General features: G+C 41.5%; 1 protein-coding gene across 3 annotated transcripts in view; it reads right to left on the bottom strand.

The window, feature by feature from the left end:
• Positions 1-13,556, bottom strand: part of PREX2 (phosphatidylinositol-3,4,5-trisphosphate dependent Rac exchange factor 2) — a 107,315-nt gene extending 93,759 nt beyond the window's left edge. The window contains exon 1 of one of the 3 annotated variants that reach the window (XM_083623167.1): positions 13,455-13,556. Coding sequence is in view for 2 of the 3 variants with exons in the window: in XM_083623165.1 (XP_083479291.1) it covers positions 11,708-11,848 (141 nt within the window). In the remaining variant the exon portion in view is untranslated. Of the gene's footprint in view, positions 1-11,707; positions 12,374-13,454 lie in introns of those variants that run through there. The other 2 variants (XM_083623165.1, XM_083623166.1) reach the window with 2 other exon arrangements.
• Positions 13,557-17,565: the final 4,009 nt, after the last annotated feature.

The following is a 17,565-nucleotide window of genomic DNA, read 5'->3' as shown; positions in this document are numbered from 1 at the left end:
CCATTGATCAGAATAGCATGGTTTAAACTCTGCCACATCTGTGTGCATAAGATCCCAGAACTTTATGAAGAAAATACATCCAGTATCTTTATTTTTAACTATTATTGTCAGTTCCACGGACATAATCTGTCTTTGGCAAATATAAGCTTTGACTTACATCGTTCTGACAAAGGCTTGCTTTCAGAGGCAATATTATAAAGCTACAAAAGCAAGCCTCTTGTTAAGTGATTCATGATCATATTGCAAATTACAATATCTTTTCTAGTGTGTCAACAAACCATAAGTTGCTCAAAGGTAAAAGCAACGGGCAACCATTTTTCATACGTACAATTATTAAATATGTAACTCTTCATAGCTTTGGAATGGAAAGGAATGTAACATAGTAGGCTGATAAAGGCTATGAAATTGCGCACACTGGGTTCCATAGAACAAGGAATCACTGAAGGTTAACAAAATAGGAAAAGGAAAAGGAAACTGAAAGGGTTGGTTTTTCGGGGGGGGGAGTCAAACAAACACTTTTAAAGAATAAAAATGTTGCTAAGCATACACAAAGAACTATTGAAATAGGGATGCTTTAAGCATGGAAGGGGGAATGGGATATACTGTTAAGAGTTGGGGGGGGAGGCAGGGTGTTAAGTCATATGCCATACCCCTCTAATCCTTGCATCCAGCAAACCTTAACAGCTAAGCACTCTAATTCCTGGAATAGCCAAACTAGCTTCCTGGTGAGGTGAGGAGGATTAAGGGGCTCGGTGTGAGACAGCAAATGGGTGGGGGGCTCCATCAACAGACAAAGCCAGACTTGAGGGCACAGAGTTGCATTAATGTGAACTATAGGCATAACAACAAGCTGGAGAGAGAGACAGAGCAATGTTTGATTTCTGTTTGAATCTAAGGCTGTAAGATGGAAGATAGTGAACAAGGTGTGTGTTAAGCCCAGGTTTTGCACTGTAATCATTCCCTAGTCTGGGCTTCAAATGCCCTGTGGTGTAAGTGTACTATAAGTCCATTTGTTCCTCCACCCATCATATTTAACTGGACTCATGACACGCTAATTTATCAAAAAAATTCTTTTAGTTTTTTTAGTGCAACCAATCATTTCATTAAGTGTCATATGACTATTTATTTGCATTAGCAGTTGCTGTGTCTGGTGGTCAGCCCAGGATGCTTTGGAAACCTTTCTGTTCTCTGCATCGGTAGTGGTAGAATACTTCTGAATTTAGAAAACAATACATAGAAAGTGTTTGGATTTCACACAGTGCACCTATTTATATTAATAGCCATTATTTTAAAATGGAAGATCAATAATTTCGTTTTCCTGAAAACACCCAAGAAACATCCATTTGTGTGCTGTTGAAATGGTTTCAAGATAAATTGCCAGCATGGCAGTAAATAAAAATAAATGGAAAATTGTGTTTTCTTTATTCATCTATCTGAAGAAAACAGCCATAGTTATTTAGAGTACAAACTCTAAACATTAGAACAAAAATAACAGGAAAAATCCCTTCCCTTGTTTTCAAGTCAACCTGATCACATTGTGTGGATATACACAAAAGAAAAAGAAAAAGTCACAAGCCTCTCTTATGTTGTTAGTACTTGGCACAAAAAACAGACTCTGGCCTTTATTTTATTGAATTTATATACCACCTTATACCCGGAGGTATAGGACTGCATAGGAGTTTCATTAAATAATCAAGACTCTGGCACCTCAATTTCAGTTTCAATCCTGGCATCTCATGGAAAGTAGATGCCAGACAGTAATTACCATCTGTTAAAGTTTTAGGTCTTGCCTCTCACAAAGCATCTGTATGTAGCTTGATCAGTTCACTAGTAGCAAGTTATTATGTGGGAGTATTGTTTCCACCCCTGCCAATTATAAAACAGAACTGGAAACCTGGGTGCTACAGACTGAAGAAGATTGGTGCCCTATAGCTTTAATAGCTACAGATACTGACCCTCCCCAGGGTCAACTAGCTCCAACTTTCTGAGTTCCATTCCTCCTCAAGATCCAACCATTCTCTTCATGACATTACCACAGGACTCATGACACCATGAGCTAAGCCATGGTTTGGCTTAGCATTACATCTGAACCCAGGCTCCCTGACACAAACCACAAGTGGTATGCCACACAACAAACCTTGGCTACAACTCATGGTTTGTCTGGAGAAACTTTGGATGCAACGCTAAGTCAAACCATGGCTTAACTCACAGTAATGCAGCAGCAGGTAGAAGTAAAAAAGGTAAAGGACAGTTAAGTCTAGTCAAAGGTGACTATGAGGTGGCGCTCATCTTGCTTCAGGCCAAGGGAACTGGTCCACAGCTTTCCAGGTCATGTGACCAGCATAACTAAACTGTTTCTGGCACAAGAGAACACCATGATGGAAGCCAGAGCACATGGAAATGCCATTTATCTTCCTGTCACAGTGGAACCTACTTATCTACTTGCACAGGCATGCTTTCGAACTGCTAGGTTTGCAGAAGCTGGGACAGAGCAACTAGAGCTCACCCTGTCAGGCACATATGAATCAATGATCTTCCAATCAGCAAGCCCACCCACAGGAGGATCAAAGCAGGTGCAATCTTCTCTCTGGGAATACACACTACATTCAATGGGGCTAGTGACTGCATTGTTAATTTCTCTTTCATACAGTATTCATTCATTTTGGATCTAATACTGTCAGTTTTAACATGGTTCATGCATGTCTCATAATTTTTCATTCAAACTCCTAGTTTGCTTTCTCCTTTTCTTTTTCTATTTGCAAGTTCTAATAAATTGAAAAATTAATCACCACATCCTGCATTTTCTGCATTGAATAATACAAATTGTAACAAGTTCTAAACATATGTTGCATTAGTTACAACTTTCATATTCTCACTCAATTCATCACTTATTTTTTGCTGAACTGCTAGTGAAAAACATCAAACTGACTTTGAACTTGTGCTTAAATTAAATAAATGAATTGACATTGTGAAATATGTAGATTTGATGTGTTAAAATGTTTAATTATTACAACAAAATACTTCATTTACTACTCTTCTTGGGTGTCTGGATTTTTTACATGTTTGACAGCTATTGGATGAACTACAAAAGTCTGAAAATAATTTCCTGCAAATAAAATGCATTCAATTTTCTTTTGTTTTCTTGCATGTACATCAAAAATAAGTATTCTACCTTATAAAGAATGCAGGTGGTGCTATTGATATTTAATTCTTAGTCACTAAGTAACCATTCACTGTTTTCCTCACTTTGTAACAGAGTAGACAAAAACAGCAGAAACTGGAAGTGAATGGAAGTGATTTTGACTTTCTATGGTAATTGTGTCTCAGCTTCCTTTTGACTTTATATGATGCATCAGCCATACAAGTGGTGTGTTAGAGAGCAGAGGAAAAGGAAATCGCACAACCTTATCAAAAAGCACAGCCAGCTGAAGTCTTTCCCCTTCCCATTAAAAAAATTCCACAACACACTGTGCAGCTTTCTTAGCCATTATAAAGTCACAAATTACCGTACTATATATATTTGATTAATACTTTTTCAATGAATAAAATACAAGCCATTTGGAAGTGAGATATGGAACACAGTTAAGATAACTAACATGCAAGAAATCTAAATTTAGATCCCTGGTTACCTTGTGTTGACATAGACTGGGGGAAAACTTGAGAGGTCAAGAAACACATTGCATTTCTTTAATTCGGTCGCCCATTTTTGTGTTAAAAATAGTGCCAAAGTGTTCCTACAATATTGTGGATTACCCTCCTGCTCTGAACTTACCATACCTTCTCAAGCTCCCCAACCCAGCACAGATAACATGTTTCACCGGTCAACATGCAGATCCTTCTATGTGTAATGCTGTGCCTGCAACCTGCTGCTGGATGCTATGATCTGTAGATGAGGGTCCCTGAACAACACATCTCTGATTCCCTGCCTAAATACATCATAAGAACAAAACAGCAGAGGTTTCTGAGATCCCTTTCTCTTGAATCTAGGTAAAGGTAAAGGGACCCCTGACCATTAGGTCCAGTCATGGCCAACTCTGGGGTTGCGGCGCTCATCTCGCTTTACTGGCTGAGGGAGCCGGCGTACAGTCATGTGGCCAGCATGACTAAGCTGCTTCTGGCGAACCAGAGCAGCGCACGGAAACGCCGTTTACCTTCCTGCTGGAGCGGTACCTGTTTATCTACTTGCACTTTGACGTGCTTTCGAACTGCTAGGTTGGCAGGAGCAGGGACCGAGCAACGGGAGTGCACTCCATCGCGGGGATTCGAACCGCCGACCTTCTGATCGGCAAGTCCTAGGCTCTGTGGTTTAACCCACAGCGCCACCCGTGTCCCTTTCTTGAATCTAGTGATGAGCAAATTCCCTATAGCTTGACTCGGAACTGGGCTCAGCAAGCAAGACTTTGTTTTTAATTGAAAACAATGTGTGTGTTTTTCTGAGGCGAACTCTGAAGCTTGGACCTCATCATACAGAGTCAGAATATCTTCTTTCTCCTGTTTCTCTTTTTGTATAAGCACCTTGGACCTCGCTCCCCTCCCTCCCCATTCACCTAGCAGTGACAACATTCAGGACTTGATGGAAGGCCTCCCACCATAGTGTCAGCAGAACCACCAGGAGCGGGTGCTTGCTAGAAACAGTCTTCATCCTTAAATGGCCTGGGCACTTCTAAGCTTTCAAAGGAACACTATTTCCTGCAAGGGGGTTGTAGTTTCCTGTGCCTCCTGATTCAATGCACAAAGGTAGGTTTGCCTGGGAAGAAGGAAAAACTCACACGCAAGGCAGGCTAGCAGCCAGAGGAAAACACCATCACAAATCAAGACAAACCTGAATTAAGAGCATAGGCACAGTCTGCTGGATCAGCAGCTCATCCAGCCCAACATCCTGTTCTCACAGTGCCTAACAATGTGAGAAACCAGCAAACAGGATTTCAGCACCAGAGCACTCTCTCCTCCTGCAGTTTCCAGCAAGTAGCACCCAGGAGCATTGATGCCTCCAACTGTGGAGGCAGAGCAGAGCCATCATGGCCAGTAGCCTTTGATAGCCCTCTCCTAATCCTCTTTGAAAGCCATTTTTGCTGGTGGCCCTCCCTGCCTCCTGAGAGTTCCAGCACTGCATGAAGAAATGCTTCCTTTTATCTGTCCTTAATCTTCCAGTGGGTGGCGCTGTGGGTTAAACCACAGAGCCTAGGACTTGCCGATCAGAAGGTCAGCGGTTCGAATCCCCGCGACGGGGTGAGCTCCCGTTGCTTGGTCCCTACTCCTGCCAACCTAGCAGTTCAAAAGCACGTCAAAGTGCAAGTAGATAAATAGGTACCATTCTGGTGGGAAGGTAAACGGCGTTTCCGTGTGCAGCTCTGGTTCGCCAGAAGCGGCTTAGTCATGTGGGCCACATGACCCGGAAGCTGTATGCCGGCTCCCTTGGCCGATAAAGCGAAATGTGTGCCGCAACCCCAGAGTCGGTCACGACTGGACCTAATGTTCAGGGGTCCCTTTACCTTTAATCTTCCAGCATTTGGCTTCATTGGATGTCTGTAAGCTCTAGTGTTATGAGAGGCGGAGGACTATTCACTTTCTCCATTCCATGCATAATTTTATACACTTATATCATGTCATCTCTTAGTCACCTTTTCTCTAAGCTAAAATCCCCAAACATTGCAACCTTTCTTCATAAGGGATTCACTGCATCCCCTTGATAATTTTGGTTGAGGTGAGGTGACCAGAACTGCACACAGTACTCCACAGAATTATGGTATAACAGAATTATGATACTGGAAGACTTATTTTCAATTCCTTTCCTAATGATCCCTAGCATGGAATTTGCCTTTTTCACGGCCACCATGCACTGGATCAAAATCTTCATTGAGCTACCTACTACAACCCAAAGTATCATTCCTGGTCTGTCACTGCCAATTCAGACCCCATCAGTGTGTATGTGAAATTAACATTTCACTTTACACTTGTTTACATTAAATTGCATTTGCCATTTTACAGCTCATTTACTCAGTTTAGCTAGGTCCTTTTGGAGCTCTTTGCAATCTCTTTGTTTTTTAACAACCCTGAACAATTTACTACTATCAGTAAACTTAGCTACCTCACTGCTCACTCCTAACTCTAGCTCATTTATGAACAAGTTAAAAAGCACAGGTCACAGTATCGATTTGGGGGGAGGGCTTCACTTTCTACTTCTCTACATTCAGAGAACTGTTCTTTGCTCATGAAACTTAACCAATTTGTGATCCACAAGAGGACTTCTCTTATTTCTTGACTGCTAAGCTTACTCAGGAGTCTTTGGTGAACAACTTTGTTGAAAGCTTTCTTGTAAGTCCGGGTATACTATGTTGACTGGATCACCTCTTTATAGTATAAGTTTATTGCCACTAGGTACATTTCAACAAATGATCCATGGTTGAACTATTGGGACAGCAACTGACTACAGTGTTATATCTTCTATTTTGTAGGTTACATGATTTTGACTCAAGAATAATATAGATTAATAATTGAATTCAAAGATAAAAATGTGAATAAGAAAAATAAGTTTGTCCAGTTAACAATAAAAATAACAATCCTAAAAATTATGAGATTTATATAGGAATAAATTTATAAGATGCTGGTCCCTTGTTTTAAATCTCCCCATAAGCATTGTTAACAGCTCGTTTATTAAGAAGTGTTTATACAGCTCCCTGTCAGGGCTCCCAAAACAGACCTGTGGCAGGGCTTTTCCTAGGTCAAGAAGAATCAGAAGAGAGCTAGGTTGTACTAGACAGACAAATATTCAGATAGATAGACAACAACAACGTCTTTAAAGCAACACGGGAATGTTTTTCTGAGACAGGCAGCTATTCCTCTAGAACTGCTGCCAGTTAATGTGAAATCTTATCATCTAAACTTTAGATATATGTTACACATATAGCTCTAAATCCTGGATGAGCATTTTTAACTTTTAGAGCTAAGGCTTCAATGTTTACTTTATTTTTATTTCCTGTTTACTGTGTCTCGGGACTGGATGTGTGTTGATGTTATCATGCTTTTCAGCTTTTCAATCTAAGCAAGTCTTTGCTTTGAAGAGCCTTAATTACCTCCGGTATATTAATTCAAGAGTCACCGTCTCTGCCTTAGCATTGCAGCACAAGATGCTCTGGAAAACTTGACCTACGTTGAAGTCAATGGCCAAAGTTCAGTTGCAATCTGGAGAATCAGTATATAGTGGTGGCTGAACCAGGCAACCCCCCACATAATTTGTCCAAATTCCATTGTGAGAGCCAAGATTGAAGTTGGAATTTCATTCTGAGGCAAGAGAACAAGAATGAAAACTGGGGAATTAGAGAGGCTGGAAAGGCTCCATGATGAAAGTAGATGGGATCCATCAAGGCAGGAAAATATAGTACCAAAGGAAGACCTTGGGGCTCTATGAAAACAGTTCCTTTGATAAGAAGCTAGGTTTAACATGGAAATGTATATGACCATCAAAGAACTAGGGGTGTTCAGAACTATCTTTGATCAGCAGCTACCAGAGCCACTGTTTCAAAACCAGCAGGCCCCTGATATATCTTCTGAGATAATAACACTGGACTCAACAAAGGGCTGCTATATAGCAGCAGGACAAATCAGAGGGCTGGGAAAGCTCTAGTTCGGTGGATCTTCTTATGAGTGAGCATCCTAAACTGGAATCATTCCTTATGTATATAATTCTACTTCTCTTTGCAGATGTGGTCACAAAAGAGAAGTAGCAAAACCTTTGGGGGCAAGTAGGGATGGATCTCTTATTCGGGGGAAATAAATAGGTGGTGCAAACATAGAGAGAGAGAAAGAGGTTCTGATCTTCCTTCTTTTATGCAGAGTGTCCAAGTCAGATTGCTGTTTAGGCTTTTCTGTTCCTTCCCTGCCTCTGACCTTTCCTTGATTCTCCATCTTTCATACATAATTATTTTTTTCTACGACATCAGAGCAAATTATATGTTCGTGTGAGTGTGATCACTGATCCTTTGCATGGATCCTGCTTGGCTACTGGATTACCTTTGGGTTGTTTAACAGACTTCCTGTGGTTTTTAGTTTTGTCCCCTAAATGAGCTGAAATGTCATTGTCACTGTCTGGACCACGTAAAATATTTCCTGGCTGGTGTAAAGATTTCGAAGATAGGCCCAAAGAATAAAAAGTCTTTCAGCCTCTTGTAATGGGAAGTGCATCATCTGTTGTACTGAACAAACTTTTAGGAAACCCAAGTTCCTTTGATGTTGTTGAACCACAGAGAAATAACCAATAGCCTGAAGATTAATTTCAAATATCAAAAAGAACAGCATATCAAATAATTTCTCCGAGGCTTCCCCAGAGTTCACTCACCACTTCAACAGAAATCTCAATTTTTGCACAATTTTTTTTTTTACCTAATGTAGTATTTATTATACACTTATACAAATCTACTGTGTGACCATACTTGGAATTGTGTACAGTTATGGCCACCAAACCTCAAAAATGTGCTTGCAGAGATGGAAAATGTGCAGAAAAGGGCAACTAAAATGATCAAAGGGATGGAGTGACTTCCTCTGAAGAAAGGCAACCGTGTTTGCATCTCTTTTTTGCATAAACATATTTGCGGTGTATAAAACGATGCATGCTGTCAAGAAAGTGGAGAGAGAGACCTTTTCTTCCCTTCTAATAACACTGGGAGCCAGGGTTATCCAGTGAAGCTAAACAGTGGGAGACTTCCATAGTGCACATTCAGCTCTGGAATTCACACTACAAGATGTGGTGGTGACTATCAACATGGATGGTTTTAAAGGTGATTATACAAATTAACAGATAAGACTATCAGTAGCTACTAGTCAAGATGGATCCAGTACCAAAGGCAGCATGCTTCTAAACATTTGCTACCTGGTATCACAAGTGGGAGAGTGCTACTACTGTACTCATCTCCTGCTTGCAGCTTCCTATAAGGTCTAGTTGGTCACTGTGGGAACACTATGCAGGACTAGATGGACATCTGGTCTGATCTAGCAGTGCTCTTCTTATGTCCGTATTAATGCATTACTATACACGTATGGTTTTGCCCAACCTATGTACCTTGTGCCCTCCTAGCAATAGTTGGCAGGTACTAGCACCCAAAGAAAAATGAATTATAATCCTATTCCTATGCATGTTTACTCATTACTAAATCCCATAGTGCTTAGTGGGACTTACTTTCATGTAAATGTGCACAGCATGGCAGCTGTAGTCTCACAATGAGATCAAGAAGAAAATGACAGACCAAGGCAACAATCCAAAAACCCCACTGTTGCAGAGGTCATATGCATAAGAATGTCTAGGCCATCAGCACCGCCATTCTTTCACATTTGTGTAATATTCATAAACTGTATTTTCAGGAAATTTGAATTTATTTTTTCATGTAATATTAGAACATCTTGAGTTTCCCCACCTAAAAAGTACTTCAGGGATTCCCTGCAACAGAGTTCTGTTTCTTTGCAAGTTTCCACATTATCTAACTAATAAGAGAAGTTAATTCCAAGGTCCAGTTCACTAGGTCACAGTACTTGACCATGTGACCCAGTATTGTCTACTCTGATTGGCAGCAACTCTCTAGGTTATCACCTGAGGGCATTCAAGTCACCTGCTACCTATTGTCTTTTGCTTATTTATTTAAATTGATGCCAGGCCTTGAACCTGGGGCCAGAGGTGGAGCTAGCTGCTCTGGCACCTGGAGTAGTACACATGCTGTGCACCCGGGGGTGGGGCGAGCATCCCAGGGCCACACCCACCGCACCCCCCCTTCCTCCGCCAGTGCCTGGGGCCTTCTGAATGCAAGGCCTGTGTTCTATGATTGAGCTTTTGCCCTGGTTCTATGATAGAGCTATTGTAGGTAAACAATGCGGAGTTCACTCACATTGGGACACTGTCCCGGACAAGCTTAAAAAGGTAAAGGTGTAAAGGAACCCCTGACCATTAGGTCCAGTCGTGGCTGACTCTGGGGTTGCGGCGCTCATCTCGCTTTATTGGCCGAGGGAGCTGGCGTACAGCTTCCGGGTCATGTGGCCAGCATGACTAAGCCGCTTCTGGCGAACCAGAGCAGCGCACGGAAACACCGTTTACCTTCCTGCCAGAGCGGTACCTATTTATCTACTTGCACTTTGACGTGCTTTCGAACTGCTAGGTTAGCAGGACAACCTTACATGCACACAAATCCCACTGGAATATATAGGCACTGCACACTTCAATTTTTTACCAGAGCCTTAGCTTGAAACTCCAGCTAGCCTGCACACATCCCAATCTTCACAGGTGTTAAATGCAACTTACATTTTATTCAACCCAAAGATTGCACCACCATCTCCCTCCGCAGCCTGAACTAAGATGTAATATTTGTGTCAACAGCTTTATTTTTCAGGAATGACCAACATTGTACTAAAAATACAGACAAAACAAGATCTCAGGAGTTTTCAACTTGTTGACACTTTTTAGAGCAAATTCAAGGTGCATCAGAGCAAAAATACTTTAACAGCTAGATTTTGTGTAAAACAGAAGCTGAATGAGAAAACACAGTATAGTGTGTTACTCTCTACTGTTGGTCTTCTTGCCAAAAGCCAAGCTGAGGATTTTCTCTTGCATGATAAAGTTCACAGATCTCAGAAAACTAAGCAGGAAGTTTGCTGTTTGAAAGATTTCCCCCTCAGGATGAGAAGGGGGAGAAGAGAAAGAGAAATGTGAGGGGTATTATGACAGGCACTCCACAAAACTAAGCAGACAACTTGAGATTTGTTTATCCCAAAAGCTTCTTAAGTGATGCTGCCAATAAATGTGTAAATTAAGCCAGGAGGTAATATAGAGATGTTTGCGTTTATGATCCTTCACAGGAAGTTCTACCTTCCTTGTTTCTTTCAGAAGTCTGCTTCATCCAAATGCAAAAGCTTCTTCTTTTACACTGAATTCGGCCCTATATAAAAGGTGTGTTACCTTTACAGCTGTGCAATTCATAGTCATTTCAATCATGGGTCACCAACTTATTACCAAAATAAAATTTTGAATAGAAGGATGTCAAGGGGTGGAGAGAAGGGGCAAATGCTACATGTGGCTTTAATATTGAACAGCTGCTATAGATCAAGCATCCCCCCCCTTTGCTTGTGTGTGCCTCTCTCTCTCTCTCTCTTTTACCCCCTGCCAGAATACTGTGTTACAAGGATTATTGTAAATACAGAGACTGTGGCGCCTTAGGAGATGAAACTCTAAACTTCCAACAGTTAATATCCCCCCAAATGTACCTGAGGCAAACAGCACTCACTACTTTTCAATGTCTGTGCCCAGAGAGGAAGTTTGTTTGTTTGAAATGTTAGCTCCATCACCTCTTCAACACAAAAGCAACATGCTTAAAATCAGCTGAGGAAAATACATGTCACAAGAAACACCACCCTACCCCCCATTTTCTCCTCTGAGGAGGAAAAACCACAACATGGCTTTGCAAAGAGACCTGGATCACCCAGAATTCGCCTCAAACCTTCTCTCTTTTTTTCTTCTACTTGGTCCCCAAAGCTTTTGAGTTCCTCTAGGAAAACCATTCCCTTCCCCCTCCTCTCTACTGGCAAACTTGGCAAGGGGGAAAGATGGGGCGAGGAAGGGAGGGAGAGAGGAGCAGGCTGGTTGTTTGTGCACAAGAAGTTCAGGACGAGGCGCCCGAGGAGCCCCGCGCGAAGGCGAAGAAGCGCGAGGGGGGAGGGGCGGGCAACTCACCGACACCAGAAACTCCAGGGTGGCCACATAGTCGCGCTCCGTCTTCAGCAGCTCATTCAAAACGCACACCCGGAGGCGCAGCTGCTTCTCGGGGTCTTTCCCGCTCTCTCCTTTCCCTTCCCCTTTACTTTCTTCGGTCATTGTGTCCTATTCCACCGCCACCCCCGAAAGAAGCGCCTTCGAAACTTTCCTCCCCTCGGCTCCTTCTCGTGTTTGGCGAGGCGGCCGGCAGGACAGGGGAGGAAACAGGCGGGGAAATTCCCTCAGGGGTTCAGAAAAGACCACAACAAAAGAGCCCGCTCTGTTCCATGGCGAGGCCGGAGCTCGCTTCTGTGGGCTCCCCTCACTATCCCAGCTCTGGAGGAGCAGCTTCGCTCCCTCCACCCCTCGCCTCTCTCTCCCTCTCTCTCAAGTGTCCTTTCCCAGTCAGGAAGAGGGACCCAGCCTGAAGGAAGTGCGAGTGGTCACCAGCTCTCGGCTCTCTTTGTATGACTGTGGGGAGATTTGGAGACTTCAAGCAGCAGCAGCAGCAGCAGCAGCAGCAGCGCCTGGACATTAATCAAAAGCTTTGTATCCATGTGACTCCGACCCCTTTCCCTCGCCTGCGCCAAATCTCAGCGAAAAGCAAAGGAAGCACAACCTTGGGAAACGGTTGCGTGCCAGCAACTGCTTGTTTCACACACAAGCTTGTGCGCTTTTGGAGTTTGTTTCGGGGCTAATTGGAGATCTCCCAGTTGAGAGGCTGCGGCTTTAAAATGTCCCAAACGAGCTAGACTGCTGAGATTCTGGCTCCAAGTTTGTTATTCTTTGTGTTTCACAGCCAGTCACGGGTCGTGCCTCCTACCCACACATTCCCACTCACCCCCACATAAGTATCATTTAAAATGCTAATGTATATGTGTGTGCTTTCGTAAATGCATGCACACATGCACACAGTCACACAGAACCTATAATTAGGGGTTGCTGTACAGTATATAAATACAAATCTGGTTAGTATACAGCATCATATATGCATCGTGCAATCAATTAGTTGAGGCATAGGGGCCAACCCCCTGGGGCTCTGGGTGCCCATCCACAAAATTCCCATGAAGGGGCCAGGGTCATGCACACTGGCACCCATGGCCGTGGGGCCAAGCTGGCACTCCTGAGTTGAGGAATTTGGCAATTTGCTGATCTAAAACTGGATGTACCTCTCATGGCAGAAGCCACAACAAATAAGGAATTCAGCTTATAATAGCTGTACATCCATTTGTAAAAAAAAACACACAAAAAATACACACAAAAAACCAGGAGCCTTGCACAGATGACCAATTTAGGTACAGCCTACCTGTAGGGCTTAATCACACCTGTTGGCACACCTGCCTTCCATGCATTACATTTGCACAGGGCCCTATGCATGTACATCCAAATGTATGTTGTCTGCCTCCATTGCTGTAGAGGAATGGAGCCTGTCTACATTCTGGTATATGCAAGTGTAATTGATCTGTAGAAAACACAACCTGAAAAAGAGACCATGCACGCACTTTTGTAAACTAAGAAAATAATAAAAATTAAAAATAAATAAATGTGCATGTTAGCAAAATTATAGCATCTCCTGCATTCCGATTACATGAGGTCACTGAAGCTCCACTCTGGCACCCTTGGCATTTTAAAAATATGCAGCTATTTAGTATACAGAATACAGGTTTGCTATTGCCCTGGCCATGCTTCTAAAACATTGGATTCAAATTTTTATTGAGATACTTACAATGGAACACTTCCCTATGTTGTTATCCCATCAAGTATATGTTGGTGAGCTAAAACTTTACTGACTCTCGCAATAGGAAGCAATGGAGGGGCAGTTCAAAAGAAAGCTTGAGAGCCACCAGAGAAAAGGCAACAAAATAAGAACAGTAAACCCTCTGTTTTCTTTCCTTTAATGTGTGTATGATTTAGAAAGCCCCATCACAAATTGTGTCATGAGCCAGGGTACAGAGAAGCTACTGTCTCCTGTGAAGAAGAGGAGTTTTCCTGTAAAGATACTAGTGTGTGTGTAAATGCCTTTGACAGTACTTATCAAAGCATCTTGATCATGCTGTTTGCAAGAGAGAGTTTGTTTGATGTACATTATGAGATTTTGTAGCACTTGGACTAGGGTTTGAGAATGTTGGCACTTCCGACAGCATGCAGGTGTTTCACATAAATTTAAAAAGTGACCAACACAGTTACTTGAAGTTCAGATATTCTGATGTTTCCATTGCTTGAACTATCCTTGGGTTGCAAACACACCTATCATTGTAATTGTTTATTAATTGTCCTCCACCTATGTCTCAAGGCAATGTTCAAAATATGGGAAGTACTTGGAAGAAAATTATATTTCAATTGCTTAGTATTTCAGTGCTTGACAGCCTATGTTGGCTCAAGTAATGTGGGCATTGCCCTATATTAGAAAATGTTTATTTCCTTTCTTTAATAATGGAACCTGCAGTTTCTCAGTGTTAGGTCGCAATATTGATCCCCCCCACACACACATATCTTGTTGATGCTCTCTTTGATTCACAAAAGAAATATTTTCTTAAAAATCAAATATGCCTATATTCCTATGTAACATGTATAAAATTTGCTGCCAAACATGGGTGGATCCGTATAAATATTTACCTCTGCCTTCCTTTAGCTGAAGGCCCCAGACCAGTAGAGTTAAATTTTTATATAACCCCACCCACATTTGGTGGCAAACTTCATACATATTACATGCTCTCCATCTGGTAAAGCGTCGCTGTGCCCTAGGAAAGTCTCCTTTTTCTGGGTGTCTTTTTGGATTTACCCAGATGCTGAATCCAAAGGTCTTTGCAAGGGAATGTCCCCTTCCTGCTACCCCTGCCATGTGGCTCAAAATCCTGCCTTGCCAGGAGCTGTCCAGCAAGTCAGTGATCTGTAAGTTTAGATAACAAGGGGAGCTGTCCAACAAGGAGTAACAGGAAGCACACCAGTATTAGGTGTTGTTTCAGCACTAACTAGGCCCCAGCTAAAAAACTTTAGAGTGTTGATTCCATTGGACCATTCTCAGGAAGCAACACTATCCAGTCTCTGCTTCTTTGAAGCCATGGCAAAGCTTGTTTTCCAGTTAAAATAGAGACCCGCTATAACCTCCTGCAACCCAGTGATGGGTTGTTAATAACTGTTAATAACAACATCTGTAACTGTATGTTTGAGTTTAACTTGTTTCGTTTAACTTGAATGGTTGGTTGAACTTCGTTTACCCTTCATCTCAGTTATCCTTCCATTATACATTTTATGCCCAGTGTCAGTGATGGTAAACCCCTCCTGAGAAATATAAGAAATTTCTCCCCAACTCCCCCTTCTCAAAAAATACCCACTTTCATGGGAGACCAACAGTCCCATGGAAGGAGGGTGGGGTTATCACAGCCTGAGCTAGAATCTGCTTCCTACCAGCAAGTGGGGGGGGGGGAATATTGCTACTATTTTCCATCTGTTTACATGGTTATAATCTGTTTTGAACGTAACACTGAAACCGTAGTTCAGCATTATGTGAATGAGCAGTGGTGCTCTTGCACTTTCTCACTTCCTTTGGTGTACTGGAAGCACGTGCCTTTTATTTTAAAGTAACTAAAGTTCCCTCTGATGTCTGAACTGGGTGAACTGTGGTTAGTTTAAACCAGAGGTGGCCAATATGATGCTCTCCAGGTGTGTTGAATTCCAGGTCCCATCAGCCACAAATCGCATGGCTAATGGTAGGAACTGTACTTCAACAACAACTGGAGGGCTACCTTGGCTACCCTTGGTTTAAACTATAGTTTGTGTTAGCAAGTCAGTATCATAAACCATTATTTGATTCCAGCTTGTTTCAACAAACCATATTTTAAACTGTCCACATTCCTCTACCCCAGTTCATAATGACAAACTCTGCTTAATTTAAAATAGGAACACATAGTTTCTGGTCTCCTCGTCAGGGTTACTAAAGACAAAAAGGCAGGAAGGAGAACACAAGCCTGAGGCTTGATACTGCTCATTCATGTAACACTAAGCTATTGTTTATCATTAAAACCAAAATGGGGCTATGTATTACAGATGGATTTCAGATTTATTGTAACTGATTTTGTAGTCTGACCAAGACAAATTCCATCTTTTTAGAATGTTAGCTTTGCCCTGCAGGGCATATGTAACTGTTAATAATAACATCTGTAACTGTATGTTTGGGTTTAACTTGTTTGGTTTAGCTTGAATGGTTGGTTGAATTTTGTTTACCCTTCATCTCAGTTATTCTTCCATTATACATTTTATGCCAGAGACTCAATACACAGAATAAAACTGAAGATGAGAAGGAAAATTGATGGTTGGAAATATTGTAAAATAAACTTTTAGCCTTATTGTAAAAAAGGAATGACCAAAATATATTTATCAAAATATTTATGTTTTCTCCAAAGTTATCTATGAATACAGTCTGGCACAAGTAAATGCTTAACTCTCATTGATATCAATAGGATTTACTGTCAACAATTCAAGATTTGCCCTTGTTTGTTCCATTTATTGAAGGGGCAGATTCAATGGAGGCTTGTCTTGTGCTGGAGGAAGTAAGGGAGGCAATTTTCACTGATTTTCCCCTTTTCATAGAATCATACTCTAAAGTTGGAAGGGACGCCAAGGGCCACCAGGTCCAACCCTCTGCAATGCAGGAATCTCAACCTGTGGTGTCCCCCATCCAATGTGAAACCATACTGAACCCTGCTTAGCTTTGAAAATGTACTCAGAGTTTTATTGCTGCACCAGCCCCCAGGGCCACTTCCCTTGCTGTTCTGGTGGGCCCCCCAGTCCTCCAGAACATCTTTTTGGGATGCAAATACAACTGTAGGTGAATGAGGGATTGATGGAAATAGCTGCCTCCTTTTCCTTCAACAGGAGTATCCCATAAGAGGAATTCTCCCTAGATCCCGACCTCTTACTTTGTGAGTACACCCACAGGTTTTACATCACTCTATGTCCTCCAAAACCTTCCAGGTTTATAAAATAGTAAGGAATTTTAAAATTCTATATGATAATGGTTCTTCATGTCCCCCTCCATGAGAAGTCCAGAGGATGCCAACACAACAGACCTTTTCAGTAGTGGTTGCCTGCTTGTGGTATGCTCTCCACAGGGAGGCTCGCTTGGCACCTTCATTACATATTTTTAGGCAACAGGCGAAAACATTATGTAGTTTTTAATTATATAAATTGTCTTTTAGATTTTTCTTTGTTTTCTTTTATGCTGGTTGTGAGTGTGTGTATGTGTGTTTATATATTGTAAGTCGCTTTGAGTTTCCTTGGCAAAAAAATGACTAAGACATTTTAATAGTAAATAATAATAATAATAATAACAATACATTGTGGCATTAATTCCAATCACTGCTATTATGATCCCTACTTTATGCGTACTGAGGCTGGATTAATTTTGTCTTATAGTAAGAGTAAGAGCTTTGTATATATTACCATTTTTTACTTTCAGATGGAAAGTGGACTTTTCTTGGTAGTACTCTTATTCCTGTAATATATTTTAAACATTTTACATTAGAATTATTTTAGCTGAAGGCAAAATATTTGCATAAACCTTTCAAATTCTTTGTCGACATCTCTGGACTTCAAATGGGCTCCTTTCATTTTACTGCCTTTATTTGACTTTTTTCTTAATGTACAGGCAAAGAGTTTTGAAAGAGAATGAAATATTTATAAATAAGATTAGCATAAGCTAGGATAAAAATTATAAAGGTTATCATCTCCAGCCATGCTAAAATAATACACAATTATACATACTATGTAAGCTTTGTTGAAGCATACAATGTCAGCGTTTTCCATATTTTTAATAATATAACTACATGCATAATGTA

Source organism: Podarcis filfolensis, assembly GCF_964270895.1.
Source record: "Podarcis filfolensis genome assembly, chromosome: 7".
In the NCBI taxonomy this organism is placed as follows: Eukaryota; Metazoa; Chordata; class Lepidosauria; order Squamata; family Lacertidae; genus Podarcis; species Podarcis filfolensis.
Note: the sequence above shows the minus strand (reverse complement) of the source record. Positions and strands in the feature narration are given on the sequence as shown.